Raw genomic sequence first — 16,021 nt, 5'->3', positions numbered from 1 at the left:
AACTTTGAGTCCATACTCCTAGTTTGAGGAGAGAAAAAAAAAAAAAACACTTTGCAAACAGAGCTCATCATGTTCCTACCCAGTGACTCATCCTTCCCTATCTTAACATTTCCTAATTTCTCCTAATGATTTTCCCTATCTGAGTTTGGACATTATCTGGTTCACAGCGTCACAGATCTGAGTCGGAGTTATTCTGTTCACCACCGGTCTCCATCTCAGACTCTACCCGAGTGCCCTCAGGTAAGGGCTTCCGCTTTGGCGGAGGACAGTCCTCTACGTCCCTATCACACTCTGCGTCAATTCTCTTAAGGTCATCTTCAAAATTGCCGTCAGACTCAGACAGAACATCAAACCTGTTAGATACGACCATTACACCTGCAGAACTCTGGAATTTCTTCCCGGCTCCTTGGCCAGTGTCATACCCCTCAGGTTTACGGGAGGCCTTGTCCTTTTTCTTCCTTTTCTGATTATTGCTATACCCTTCAGACACAGATGGTAGCACTGAAGTAATGCCCTCCTGTGACCGCTGCCCCTGAGGTACAACCTCCATACTCCCCTGTTCTCTCTCTGAACCCTGCTGCTCTGGTGTTAGCTGAGTAGACCCCTGGTGGACCTCTGGTCTGGTCAGTATTTCCCCTGACAGTAAAGCTGCCTCCTCCAGAATCTCTGCCCCTGCCACCAAGTCCTCGTCAGGAAAGTCCTTAAAGATATTGTGCCAGGCGTCTGGACAGTCCCTGTGAGGGTGACCGATCTTCCCACAGAGGTTGCACCTGATGTTCTGGCAGTCTGCAGCTAGATGGCCGACCTCCCCACACAGGCTGCACTTCACCACAGTACAGGTATTTGCCAGGTGACCTGCCTTGCCACATTTAAAGCACTTACGAGGCTGCCCAGGATAGAAACACACACCCCTCTCCCTCCCAATAAAGAAGGAGTTGGGTAAATGGGCAGTGACGTTATTGCATTGGCGCAGTTTCACCAAAACCCGCCACCCTCCCGTCCAGATACCATCGCTGTCTCTGCTTTTGGTGAGGTCCGAGACCAGGTCACAATGCCTCCAGAGCCACACCACAATGTCCTGCGGGGGAACAGACTCATTCCAGAAGATGACATTTACGGTGACAGTATCTGGCTTAGAGATAGGAATAAAGCAGAACTTACTCCAGCCCTCCGTGTCTCTAAACTTGGGGAAACTAGACCAGAATCTGTCCAGGTCAGACATGAGCTTAAAGCTGACATCATAGCCCTGCCTGTCTGGAAGATTAATCACTGCCAGGATGCTGACTGGCACAAACGCCATCTGGTGGCACAAGAGCTCCCTGACGACAAACCTCCTGTCCGGCAGGTCCTCCTTGGCACCTCTGTGCCGGAAACGCACGACGTTTCTCCGTTTAAACGCCTGGCCTGTATAATTGGTACCAGAGGTAAAGGACGGAGCACCACGACTCCAGGCATTACTGGGGGGACCGTGCGGGGTCACATTGGGTTGACTGACGGGGTGAAGGTCTGCAGCAGAAGGGGCAGCCACACCTTGTGTGCTCGAAATTAAAGGGGGGAAATCACAGACATTATCATGCACATTGTTATCATCAGCATCAATGTCATTATCAGACTGTGCAGCGTCCACCAAAGATACTGTGCTCCCCCAAGCCCCCGACCCCCCAGATACAGTGCGGTTATCTCCAGCATCAGAGCCCTGCTGGGCACCATCAGTAATGACCGGCACATGTCCACTTCCCAACTGTTGTGCTTGGCATTCTGAGACTTGTAGTCCCTCTGCTGGAAAGTGCAGTCCATGCTGCTGCTTGGAATCTGCTGCAGGCTGCTCTGCTGGGCATTCTGAGACTTGTGGTACACCTGCTGGAATCTGCATAACATGCTGCTGCTTGGGGTCTGCCGCAGGCTGCTGCGGCTGCAGTATTTGACCCTTTTGGAAGCAGAAACTTGCAGGCTGCAGCACTGGCCGCACCGGCTTCTGGGGCTCACCTGGGACAATGTCTGAGCTGGAACCTGCAGAGTCCTGCTTGTGTGACATAAACAGTTCCTGGTTCCTATAAGTCTCTGCCAGGGGCCCCATCTTCTCTAGGACACAGTCCATGTCCGTTATCACTTTTGCCAGCTGTATACCAAGCATGTTCAGAGTCTGATCACAAAAGGTGTGATCCCCACCAGGATTAGCAGCCTTTACCTTATAGCCCATTTCTATTTGCTTCTGCAGCAAGTCTTTGTGCTGCTGTAACTCCCCGAGCCTCTTGACCAGTCCTGGGATCTCCTCTGCGACCTGAAGCTCAGGTGCACATGGCGTCTCCTCCTGGGATCCTGCTTTCAGCAAAGTCCCTGGATGCTTGAAACCAGACGTCTCCTTAACTTTCACCACCACTGCTTTCGTGGTTCCAGGCTCCACAGCACTTTTACTGCTGCCACCTGACTGCGACCTTGTGCGCCCAGAGCTCGCCATGCTGGCCACCACATGCTTCTGCTGCAGGTTCTCCTGGAGCGTCTGTCTCTCCAGTGAGGTTCTCCTCTGTCTGCTGGGAGTCAGCTGCACACCTGAAGATGGTGATGGCACCTCCTGAGCTGCAGGCTGCTTTCCTCCATTCAGCTTCTCACCAGTAGATTTCTTTTGGATTTCTCCTAGTTGTCCTTCACTCTGCTTGCCTTGGCTGGCCGACTGCTTAACTGGAACTTTCTTACCCACAGCCATGGCTTTTCCTTGTTCCGTTACTTTTTGCACTTTCACAGCTTCATCTTTCTTGCTGCTGCTGCTACTTCCATTCTGAGCTTTCTTTCCCTCAGAAACAACTTTGGGACTTGCATCCGCCTTAGACACAACTTGAGTGTTACTTCCAAGTGTAGGCCTAGAAGCCTGGGCCTTGCTTGGGGAGTTACCCCGCCCAGGGTGGCCTCCCCCTGGGCTTGCTCCAGACATCAGGAGAGCTACAAACACACAACCTCACAGCTAGGAGGCAGTGTTATAGTAGTTATATTCTTGTACATAGGAGCAGTATTATACTAGTTATATTCTTGTACATAGGGGCAGTATTACAGTAGTTATATTCTTGTACATAGGGGTAATATTATAGTAGTTATATTCTTGTACATAGGGAGCAGTACTATAGTAGTAATATTCTTGTACATAGGGGCAGTATTATAGTAGTTATATTCTTGTACATAGGGGCAGTATTATAGTAGTTATATTCTTGTACATAGGGCGCAGTATTATAGTAGTTATATTCTTGTACATAGGGCGCAGTATTATAGTAGTTATATTCTTGTACATAGGGAGCAGTATTATAGTAGTTATATTCTTGTACATATGGAGCAGTATTATAGTAGTTATATTCTTGTAGATAAGGAGCAGTATTATAGTAGTTATATTCTTGTACATAGGGAGCAGTATTATCGTAGTTATATTCTTGTACATAGGAGGCAGTATTATAGTAGTTATATTCTTGTACACAGGGAGCAGTATTATAGTAGCTATATTCTTGTACATAGGGAAGTATTATAGTAGTTATATTCTTGTACATAGGGGGCAATATTATAGTAGTTATATTCTTGTACATAGGGAGCAGTATTATAGTAGTTATATTCTTGTACATAGGGGCAGTATTATAGTAGTTACATTCTTGTACATAGGGGCAGTATTATAGTAGTTACATTCTTGTACATAGGGGACAGTATTATAGCAGTTATATTCTTGTACATAGGAGCAGTATTATAGTAGTTATATTCTTGTACATAGGAGGCACTATTATAGTAGTTATATTCTTGTACATAGGGGGCAATATTATAGTAGTTATATTCTTGTACATAGGGAGCAGTATTATAGTAGTTATATTCTTGTATTCTTGTACATAGGAGGCAGTATTATAGTAGTTATATTCTTGTACATAGGGGGCAATATTATAGTAGTTATTTTCTTGTACATAGGGAGCAGTATTATAGTAGTTATATTCTTGTACATAGGGGCAGTATTATAGTAGTTATATTCTTGTACATAGGAGCAGTATTATAGTAGTTATATTCTTGTACATAGGAGCAGTATTATAGTAGTTATATTATTTTATATAGTGGCAGTATTATAGAAGTTATATTCTTGTACATAGGGAGCAGTATTATAGTAGTTATATTCTTGTACATAGGGAGCAGTATTATAGTAGCTATATTCTTGTACATAGGGGGCAATATTATAGTAGTTATATTCTTGTACATAGGGAGCAGTATTATAGTAGTTATATTCTTGTACATAGGGGCAGTATTATAGTAGTTACATTCTTGTACATAGGGGACAGTATTATAGCAGTTATATTCTTGTACATAGGAGCAGTATTATAGTAGTTATATTCTTGTACTATTATAGTAGTTATATTCTTGTACATAGGGGGCAATATTATAGTAGTTATATTCTTGTACATAGGGAGCAGTATTATAGTAGTTATATTCTTGTATTCTTGTACATAGGAGGCAGTATTATAGTAGTTATATTCTTGTACATAGGGGGCAATATTATAGTAGTTATTTTCTTGTACATAGGGAGCAGTATTATAGTAGTTATATTCTTGTACATAGGGGCAGTATTATAGTAGTTATATTCTTGTACATAGGAGCAGTATTATAGTAGTTATATTCTTGTACATATGAGCAGTATTATAGTAGTTATATTCTTGTATATAGGGGCAGTATTATAGTAGTTATATTCTTGTACATAGGGAGCAGTATTATAGTAGTTATATTCTTTTATATAGTGGCAGTATTATAGAAGTTATATTCTTGTACATAGGGGCAGTATTATAGTAGATATATTCTTGTATATAGGCAGCAGTATTATAGTAGTTATATTCTTGTACATAGGGAGCAGTATTATAGTAGTTATATTCTTTTATATAGTGGCAGTATTATAGAAGTTATATTCTTGTACATAGGGGCAGTATTATAGTAGTTATATTCTTGTATATAGGAGCAGTATTATAGTAGTTATATTCTTGTACAAAGGGAGCAGTATTATAGTAGTTATATTCTTGTATATAGGGGCAGTATAATAGTAGTTATATTCTTGTACATAGGGAGCAGTATTATAGTAGTTATATTCTTTTATATAGTGGCAGTATTATAGAAGTTATATTATTGTACATAGGGGCAGTATTATAGTAGTTATATTCTTGTACATAGGGAGCAGTATTATAGTAGTTATATTCTTTTATATAGTGGCAGTATTATAGAAGTTATATTATTGTACATAGGGGCAGTATTATAGTAGTTATATTCTTGTACATAGGAGCAGTATTATAGTAGTTATATTCTTGTACATAGGGAGCAGTATTATAGTAGTTATATTCTTGTACATAGGAGCAGTATTATAGTAGTTATATTCTTGTACATAGGAGCAGTATTATAGTAGTTATATTCTTGTACATAGGGGCAGTATTATCGTAGTTATATTCTTGTACATAGGAGCAGTATTATAGTAGTTATATTCTTGTACATAGAAGTATTAAAGTAGTTATATATTTGCACATAGGAGCAGTATTATAGTAGTAATATTCTTGTTCATAGGAGCAGTATTATAGTAGTTATATTCTTGCACATAGGAGGCAGTATTATAGTAGTTATATTCTTGTACATAGGGGGCAGTATTATAGTAGTTATATTCTTGTACATAGGAGCAGTATTATAGTAGTTATATTCTTGTACATAGGGGACAGTATTATAGTAGTTATATTCTTGCCCATAGGGAGCAATATTTACCGTAATTATATTCTTGTAAATAGGGGCAGTATTATAACTGTGTACTTGTACCTACGGTAAGTGGCAGTAATATAGTAGTCTTTCCCTTTTATATAGGAGGCGGTATTGTAGCCGTTAGTAAAATACAAATATGAATACTTAAAGGGGTTTTGTCAAGAACAAAAATTCACTTTAAACAGTAGATCTTCAAATAATAATAACTTCCACAACTGAATGTGATTAAATAAAATGTTCCTGTGCTGAGATAATCTTATAAATGTGCCCCTGCTGTGTACTGTGTTATGGTCGCGTTTGACCAAACATCACATGGTCTGATCCCAGCTCCTGGGCAGGTGAGTACTCTAACATTACAGGGGAACACAGCTGATTCTTTTTGTGAGGCTAGACATTTCTCTGCCTATTTTTAAGCAAAGTTTTATTTCAAAGAAAGAATTATCTATGCTTTAATGTCTGTATATTTTTTCTCACCCCCCCCCCCAGCCCAGTAGTTGTGGTATGATCAGACCATGTTCCTGTATGGTCAGGCACGACCATAACATAGTACACAGCAGGGGCACATTTATAAGATTATCTCAGCAAAGGAACATTTTATTTAATCACATCCAGTTGTGGAAGTTATTATTATTCCTAGATCTATTAATTATAATGAACTTTTTTTGTGGGAGAAAAATCCCTTTAAACATGATTGGCGGAAATGATTAGGTTACAGGAGAGACGTGATACTTTAACAAGCCTTACACCTGTGCTAGCTAGAGGTCTCCACTTTTTAACAATAAATCTTTATTTAAAAAAAATAATAATAATTTAGAAGAATACTTAAAATTTTAAATGACATTTAACCCTTTGAATCCCGTACTCCTTCTGTTAGCGCTAATGCCACCCGATTCTCACCTGTATTGAATACATGATGATCTTAAAACATTGTATGGCAAACACCTTGGGCTCCCACAGGGAATGGTTATCAAGGTGCCTGTAAAATAGAAATGAAGAGTCAGACCCCCGACGCGTCATGCTGTAATGAAGAGTCAGACCCCCGACGCGTCATCATGTTGTGCCGGACACTAAGGCTGCGGTCGGGGAGGGGGTTTGGACGCACTGGGCTGAATCTCCAGGTGATGAATAAGTCGCGGCATACTCACATAAGGACGGGTTTAATGGCATTCTTGATGTTCCCATAAGCCGCCCGACCCAGCAGCTCCCTAAGACATCGCTCGGCCAGTTCTGCCGGGATTTCCTTCTCTTTATCCGCATTCTGCAGTGGAGATGGCGAGCGACTAAAAGTATCGAAAGAAAAATCATCACCGCTAGGTAGGTGTCGCTGTGAACTCCCAATAATCCAGCGTTGTTTTTTTATTATTTTTTTTAATTTTTATATATATATGCTTTTCGATGGTTGGCACCATGCAGCATGTTGGCATAAATGCACATATGGACTTAAAGGGCAATTCCACAAGCGTATGACTGCAGCACAAGGAAGAGAGGCTTTGTTCAAGGTCCACCTTAAGTCTTAAGTCAGATCCTGCCAATTTAAAGGGGTGCAGATGCCTCCATAGTTACGGAATATAGAGATCACCTTCAGTGATTATTGGGACCCCCTAAAATCAGTGCAATCTCTTGGGCAGGGCTGACTAAGGGCCACGAGACGTAATCCCGTACACCCTTTTTCTGGGGTTCTTTCGGACCATTTGTTTGCCTTCCACATTAGCCGACAACCTTTATACCCCCCCCCGTTTTTGATCTCGGCCCCTCCATCTCGTGGCGCAGATCATGCACTTTGAACTTCACTGGATGGCAGAATTGCTCTTTCATTTTTCATGCGGCCAATTACTGGCTCTGCGGGGGTCCGGGAGACATTCCTGTAACCTACAGAGCAGGTAATTAGGCTAAGACATGGAGCAAGATGATGGTCGGCATTTTGTTTCCATGCTTTTGATGCAGGAAAGGAGGACAGCAGCAATGGGGTAAGCACCTCCTGGGGGTGCACAGTGGGTGCAGACCCCCGGTGGGGGGGGGATTCCAGGCAAGACTGAACACTCGGGTGTTCAAAAGTTCCTCATTCTCATCTGTAAAGCAGATCAAAATTCTAAGCCGACGACCGCTCTCGCAAACCAAGAAGTGGCTACCAAGAATTTTGAGAACTTGACGGATGAGGAGGACTCAAGGACTTCTGAAAGGTTCTAGAGATACAAAGAAAATGGAAATGAAACAGGAAAAGGGAAATTTGAGGGGAATTTTTATGCAATAATATGTCAGTAAGAGAAGGAAGGAGATTAAGGAAATAAGATGGCAGGAAGGCAAAAGGAGCACCAAACAATCATCCAAAGCAGAAGGTGATCAATCGTAAGCTGACCATACACATAGGTAGAAGGCGGATTGTATGGATGACCGGTCACAAGATAGATATTTTTACGGACAGCGACCCCCAAAATAATCCCAGTACTATGTCCTAGTCTTAGCAGAATCCTTCATATCTATCAAAGTAGTCATTACTTCAGAATATAGGGATGGCCATGGTCTCCTCTTCATGTGGGCATAGTTCTTGGAGCAGACCTCTTCTTCGTGTCCCTCATCCACACAGTGCTTGGAGCAGACCTCTTCTTCGTGTCCCTCATCCACACAGTGCTTGGAGCAGACCTCTTGTGTTCATCATCCACACAGTGCTTGGAGCAGACCTCTTCTTTGTGTTCATCATCCACACAGTGCTTGGAGCAGACCTCTTCTTTGTGTTCCTCATCCACACAGTGCTTGGAGCAGACCTCTTCTTTGTGTTCCTCTTCCACACAGTGCTTGGAGCAGACCTCTTCTTTGTGTTCCTCATCCACAAAGTGCTTGGAGATGGAGAAGACCGCTTCTTTGTGTTCCTCATCCACAAAGTGCTTGGAGATGGAGAAGACCTCTTCTTTGTGTTCCTCATCCACACTGTGTTTGGAGCAGTTCTTGTCTTCGTGTCGTTTCTTATCATAGTTCATGGACCAGACCTCTTTGCCATGTCCTCTCTTCATACAGTGAATAGAGCAGACCTTTTATCTCAATTGGCTTATTGGCATGGTCCATGGAGCAGACCTCTTCATGTGGCCTCTTTGCATTGTGTTTGGGGAAGTCTTTGTCTGAATATGGTCTCTTTGCATGGTCTATGGACCTCTTTGTCACGTCCTTTCTTCATACATTTCATTTGGCCTTTCGGCATGATCCATGGTTCATATGGCCTCTTTGCATGGTTCTTGGGGTAGACCTTTGGTTATATTGTGATGTGCCACTTATCCCCTCGTTCTTGAGGAGCAGAGCATGACAAAATCACTTTCGACCTGCCTTGATCTCAGCGGGAAAAAGACAATAGGTCAAACTCCGTGAACAATATGACATTCCTATATCCTCTCACTGTGGCTGCTGAGGCTGGCCATGAGTGTGGCATTTGACGGATCACACTAGGCAATAGCCTTAATTCTTTTGCATCCCATCACGTATGTTTACGACCTGACAAGTGCAAGGAAGGCAACATCTGTGAGTCCAGCAACTTTTGCATAAGAACTCAAAGCCACAATTGACAAAAAAAAATGGTTCAATTCGCCTTGATGGAAGACTTCGATCTTAAGCGTATGGTCAGCTTACAAGTGTGTGAAGAAACAAGACCAAGAATGGGTCTACAGCAGAATCCAAAGCCAAAATGTACCAAGAGAAACTAAAAGGAACACACCAACGATGACCCCCAAAAATGGAGACGTACACAAGACAGTCCTGAGGACCTGAGGACGTACCTCAAGACTTTTCCACCTTGGACAGCCCCTTTTCCTTTCAGGATAATCCCTCCAGTACTCTGTGGCTGCCAGGTCTTAGCTTCACCCAGGACAATGGTGAAGGATGAGACAGGTAAGGCACACAGGTTCATATACACAGAAGGGCTACGGATGCAAGAAATAAACATGTACAGAAGAAGAGAGGCCGAACAAGCAGAAGCAAAAAAGACAAGAATGAGAGCAAAGAGTGCGGAGGAATAGCGGAAGGCAGAACATATGGGCTGGTCAGTACCTGAGCAGCTGAGACCAGGGTCAGGTCAAAACAAAACAGCACAGAGTATTAGTACTGACGGTCTCCACGATCCGCTCCGTGTCATTTACAAGTATTTTGCTTTACCCACCTTGTCCTGATCATGAGTTACATCTGGCCTTATGCTCCAGTCACATCCAGAGCTGCGCACGCTATTGTGCATGCTTCCTCTAGAGCTTTGTAGCAGAACGTGCGTGGTAATGGCGCATGTCTCTGCAGACCCCTGCTGCATCAGTGTCTGCACGAAGCACGCTCATGTATGTGACCATGTATGCATCTGTAATGCACAGATTTAACACCTCCTATTAGTCTCCTGCTGCTTCAGTGTCTGCACAAAGCACAATCATGTATGTGACCATGTATGCATCTGTAATGCACAGATTCCACATCCCTTATCATTCTCCTGCTGCTTCAGTGTCTGCAAAACCAAACTCATGTATGTGACCATGTATGCATCTGTAAAGCTCAGATTTCACACCCCTTTTTGTTCTCCTGCTGCTTCAGTGTCTGCACAAAGCACGCTCATGTATGTGACCCCATATACAGTTAGGTCCATATATATTTGGACAGAGACAACATTTTTCTAATTTTGGTTCTAGACATTACCACAATGAATTTTAAACAAAACAATTCAGATGCAGTTGAAGTTCAGACTTTCAGCTTTCATTTGAGGGTATCCACATTAAAATTGGATGAAGGGTTTAGGAGTTTCAGCTCCTTAACATGTGCCACCCTGTTTTTAAAGGGACCAAAAGTAATTGGACAATTGACTCCAAGGCTATTTCATGGACAGGTGTGGGCAATCCCTTCCTTATATCATTCTCAATTAAGCAGATAAAAGGCCTGGAGTTGATTTGAGGTGTGGTGCTTGCATTTGGAAAGTTTTGCTGTGAAGGAAGCATGCGGTCAAAGGAGCTCTCCATGCAGGTGAAACAAGCCATCCTTAAGCTGCAAAAACAGAAAAAACCCATCCGAGAAATTGCTACAACATTAGGAGTGGCAAAATCTACAGTTTGGTACATCCTGAGAAAGAAAGAAAGCACTGGTGAACTCATCAATGCAAAAAGACCTGGGCGCCCACGGAAGACAACAGTGGTGGATGATCGCAGAATAGTCTCCATGGTGAAGAGAAACCCCTTCACAACAGCCAACCAAGTGACCAACACTCTCCAGGAGGTCGGCGTATCAATATCCAAATCTACCATAAAGAGAAGACTGCATGAAAGTAAATACAGAGGGCTCACTGCACGGTGCAAGCCACTCATAAGCATCAAGAATCAAAAGGCCAGACTGGACTTTGCTAAAAAACATCTAAAAAAGCCAGCACAGTTCTGGAAGAACATTCTTTGGACAGATGAAACCAAGATCAACCTCTACCAGAATGATGGAAAGAGAAAAGTATGGCGAAGGCGTGGTACAGCTCCTGATCCAAAGCATATCACATCATCTGTAAAGCATGGTGGAGGCAGTGTGATGGCTTGGGCATGCATGGCTGCCAGTGGCACTGGGTCACTAGTGTTTATTGATGATGTGACACAGGACAGAAGCAGCCGAAAGAATTCTGAGGTATTCAGAGCCAGACTGTGTGCTCAGATCCAGCCAAATGCAGCCAAACTGATTGGTCGTCGTTTCATACTACAGATGGACAATGACCCAAAACATAAAGCCAAAGCAACCCAGGAGTTTATTAAAGCAAAGAAGTTGAATATTCTTGAATGGCCAAGTCAGTCACCTGATCTCAACCCAATTGAGCATGCATTTCACTTGTTAAAGACTAAACTTCAGACAGAAAGGCCCACAAACAAACAGCAACTGAAAACCACCGCAGTGAAGGCCTGGCAGAGCTTCAAAAAGGAGGAAACACAGCGTCTGGTGATGTCCATGAGTTCAAGACTTCAGGCAGTCATTGCCAACAAAGGGTTTTCAACCAAGTACTAGAAATGAACATTTTATTTACAATTATTTAATCTGTCCAATTACTTTTGGTCCCTTTAAAAACAGGGTGGCACATGTTAAAGAGCTGAAACTCCTAAACCCTTCATCCAATTTTAATGTGGATCCCCTCAAATGAAAGCTGAAAGTCTGAACTTCAACTGCATCTGAATTGTTTTGTTTAAAATTCATTGTGGTAATGTCTAGAACCAAAATTAGAAAAATGTTGTCTGTCCAAATATATATGGACCTAACTGTACATCTGTAATGCACAGATTTAACACCTCCTATTTTTCTCCTGCTGCTTCAGTGTCTGCACACAAAGCATGCTGCTCATGTACAGTATGTGACCATATATGAATCTGTAACGCACAGATTTCACATCCCTTATCCCCTTTTCTGCTGGTTCAGTGTCACATGGTTCATCATAGAAACTGAAATATTTTACTTTTTTATTTATTCCCATGCCGGTTCAGTGTCTGCAAAATCTAATGTGTTTTGTTGTAGGGACTGCAGGACTTCACATTCCCCACAGTAGCTTGCTGAGTCAATGTCTGCAAAAAGCATACTGTAGTCTGACATCGTTCAGCACAGGAACTGCAGGATTTTACATTTTGATCCCCTTCTGGTTCAGTGTCTGCACAAATTATACTCTGATCTGGTTCGGCAATATTTTACTTCTCGCATTCGTTCTCTGCTGGTTGAATGTCTGCATATAGTATAATCTAATGTTTTTATTGTGGTGACTGCAGGACTTCACATGCCCTCAGTAGCCTGCTGGTTCAGTGTCTGCGTAAAGCATACCCTGCATTTTTAGCATAGGACTCCCTTTCTGGTTCAGCGTCTATGCAAAACTAACTGTAATCGACTTTGTTGTGTAAATGGCAGTTTCATTGTACTATAGCTGTCTGCTGATTCAGTGTCTGCACACACTATCCTATGATAGGTTTCATTATGGGACCTACAGAATTTTACTTCTTATTTTAGTCCTCTGCTGGTTCAATGTCTACAAAAAGACATAACGTACGATGTTTCATTGTAGGACCTGACGGTTTCATTTGCCCTACAGCTAGCTGCTGGTTCAGGTTCTGCACAAAGTAGATACAGTACAGACCAAAAGTTTGGACACACCTTCTCATTCAAAGAGTTTTCTTTATTTTCATGACTATGAAAATTGTAGATTCACTCTGAAGGCATCAAAACTATGAATTATCACATGTGGAATTATATAATTAACAAAAAAGTGTGAAACAACTGAACATATGTCTTATATTCTAGGTTCTTCAAAGTAGCCACAGTTTGCTTTGATTACTGCTTTGCACACTCTTGGCATTCTCTTGATGAGCTTCAAGAGGTAGTCACCGGAAATGGTCTTCCAACAGTCTTGAAGGAGTTCCCAGAGATGCTTAGCACTTGTTGGCCCTTTTGCCTTCACTCTGCGGTCCAGCTCACCCCAAACCATCTCGATTGGGTTCAGGTCTGGTGACTAGGCCTGGTCATCTGGCGTAGCACCCCATCACTCTCCTTCTTGGTCAAATAGCCCTTACACAGCCTGGAGGTGTGTTTGGGGTCATTGTCCTGTTGAAAAATAAATGATGGTCCAACTAAATGCAAACCGGATGGAATAGCATGCCGCTGCAAGATGCTGTGGTAGCCATGCTGGTTCAGTATGCCTTCAATTTTGAATAAATCCCCAACAGTGTCACCAGCAAAGCACCATCACACCTCCTCCTCCATGCTTCACGGTGGGAACCAGGCATGTAGAGTCCATCCGTTCACCTTTTCTGTGTCGCACAAAGACACGGTGGTTGGAACCAAAGATCTCAAATTTGGACTTATCAGACCAAAGCACTGATTTCCACTGGTCTAATGTCCATTCCTTGTGTTCTTTAGCCCAAACAAGTCTCTCCTGCTTGTTGCCTGTCCTTAGCAGTGGTTTCCTAGCAGCTATTTTACCATGAAGGCCTGCTGCACAAAGTCTCCTCTTAACAGTTGTTGCAGAGATGTGTCTGCTGCTAGAACTCTGTGTGGCATTGACCTGGTCTCTAATCTGAGCTGCTGTTAACCTGCGATTTCTGAGGCTGGTGACTCGGATGAACTTATCCTCCGCAGCAGAGGTGACTCTTGGTCTTCCTTTCCTGGGGCGGTCCTCATGTGAGACAGTTTCTTTGTAGCACTTGATGGTTTTTGCCACTGCACTTGGGGACACTTTCAAAGTTTTTTGTTAATTATATAATTCCACATGTGTTAATTCATAGTTTTGATGCCTTCAGAGTGAATCTACAATTTTCATAGTCATGAGAATAAAGAAAACTCTTTGAATGAGGTGTGTCCAAACTTTTGGTCCGTACTGTGTATATAAAACAACACTATCTTCCAAAATGAGGAGTAATGAGCATCGTATTTTCTGAGATATGCCGAACCTGACATTGGTGTGACTCCTCAGAAAGTCCTGATTCCAAGCAGTGGCCACCAAAAATCTGGAAACAGATGTGGATGTAAATGGGGAAAAGACACGATGTAACCCATAATTATCACAGGACAAGTGCAGCAAAAGGGGTACATGGGTGTAGGTTGTTAAAAAAAAAAAATAATAGAAAATAATAGGTACAAATATCATTAAAGATGGCAAAATCTGTGATCTGATCAAGCCTAGAGGTCAATGCCAGGAAGGAGCTCCGTAAAGCCATCACGAGATAACTATAGACTATAGAGAAGGCAATAGACGGAGGATGTCAGCGTGTAACCTGCGCCTTTCATCATATCCCTGTAGGTGTCCTATGGAAGAACGGGGTGTACGTATCAGGCTTGTGTGTTACAGTGCGGCAGTGATGGCTACGCTACGTCCCCAGCTGGTGTCATGCATTACCTCTCTATGGCTTCCGCGTGCTGGAGGTTATACAGTAAGGAAGGAACAATCTTGTCCATGTGTTGAGGCTCCCAGATATTGGCCTGAAGCTCATCGTTAACCGTTTTCCTGACAACTCCCTGAAGACCTTTAATTCCTGCCATCCGGATGCTTGAAGGAATAAGAATATAAGAGAGATTAAATAATACGTGAAAGATCACGTATTACAGGTCGGGTCACAGGGAAGATAGATAGATAGATACATAGATAGATAGATAGATAGATAGATAGATAGATAGATAGATAACAGACAGATAATAGATGATAGATAGATAATAAATGTAATGTCACGTGTGACTGGATACACAGCCTCCAGCAGGGCGAATTTCTATAACACCCGTGACCCTGGATACACCGCCTCCAGCAGGGCGAATTTAAACAGAGTTAAGGGAAACACCGGGGAAACAGTTACAATGGAGGGCCCTGTAATAGGGAACGGGGACGTGGAGACCTCCTGCACTCCCCTAAGTCAGTGTCCCTACACTCCTGACGATCCCTAGGCAGGTTCCGCTCCTGGCGACGAGCTGGATATCTCAAATCCCTAGCTCGCCCTGCACCTATCCCTTTCTAGTCAATTGGACGGTGCAGAAACTAATCCCACCGCTGCACTAATACACACACAAGGAAAGTAACAAACAGGGAAAAACACCACTTAGCTTTGCTCTGTTACTATTGCTCCCAGCAACAGAGTACGACACCAAAGTTCAGCTTCACCCCTGAAGCTCAACACCTGAATTCAGCTTCCGCCTGAAGCTATTACACCAGAGCTCCCCTGAGCTGCCAGGAACTCCTCTCTGTAGTTCCTTCCTTCACCAGACTTGGTTGGAAATGAGCAATATCACCAACAGTGCGTGAAACCACCTGCTACTACTTTATAGGTAGCAGCCAGGGAATCACACCTGCTTCATTATTACGTGCAATAACACTAGCGGCCACCGGGGGGCAACTAAACTAAAGTAACCAGAGTGCAATGACCCTAACGGCCACCGGGGGCAACTAAACTAAAGTTACCAGAGTGCAATGACCCTAACGGCCACCGGGGGCAAAACTAGAAGTAAAACAACCACAGTGTAATGACCCTAATGGCCACCGGGGGCAAAACTAACTTTAAGCAAACAGCTTAAAGGAAAAAAAAAGGTTACTTGTGCAAAATCTGTCATGATCCAACCTGGATCATGACAATAAATAGATAATAGCCAGATAATAGATAGATAATAGAAAGATAATAGATAGATGGATAATAGATGGATAGATAGATAATAGATATATAGATAAATAATAGACAGATTATAGATAGATAATAGATAGATAATAGATAGATGATTGATAGATAATAGATAGATAGATAATAGATAGAAAATAGAGATACAGTGCCGGCAAAAAAAATCT

The 16,021-nt window shown here is 42.7% G+C and overlaps 1 protein-coding gene across 2 annotated transcripts in view; it reads right to left on the bottom strand.

Annotated features, from left to right (window-relative positions):
- The window catches only part of EFR3B (EFR3 homolog B), a 136,374-nt gene that overhangs the window by 44,211 nt on the left and 76,142 nt on the right, over window positions 1-16,021 (bottom strand). Inside the window, exons 6-9 of one of the 2 annotated variants that reach the window (XM_073561921.1) lie at window positions 14,594-14,743; window positions 9,504-9,647; window positions 6,888-7,022; window positions 6,640-6,718 (exon numbers count right to left, since the gene is read on the bottom strand). In XM_073561921.1, the coding sequence (XP_073418022.1) occupies window positions 6,640-6,718; window positions 6,888-7,022; window positions 9,504-9,647; window positions 14,594-14,743 (508 nt within the window). The remainder of the gene's footprint in view (window positions 1-6,639; window positions 6,719-6,887; window positions 7,023-9,503; window positions 9,648-14,593; window positions 14,744-16,021) is intronic. The other variant, XM_073561922.1, reaches the window with a different exon arrangement.

This window comes from Dendrobates tinctorius, unplaced genomic scaffold (genome assembly GCF_039654945.1).
Source record: "Dendrobates tinctorius isolate UK_male_01 unplaced genomic scaffold, ASM3965494v1 ptg000332l, whole genome shotgun sequence".
Lineage (NCBI taxonomy): Eukaryota > Metazoa > Chordata > Amphibia > Anura > Dendrobatidae > Dendrobates > Dendrobates tinctorius.
This window is presented reverse-complemented; position numbering and strand designations above follow the sequence as displayed.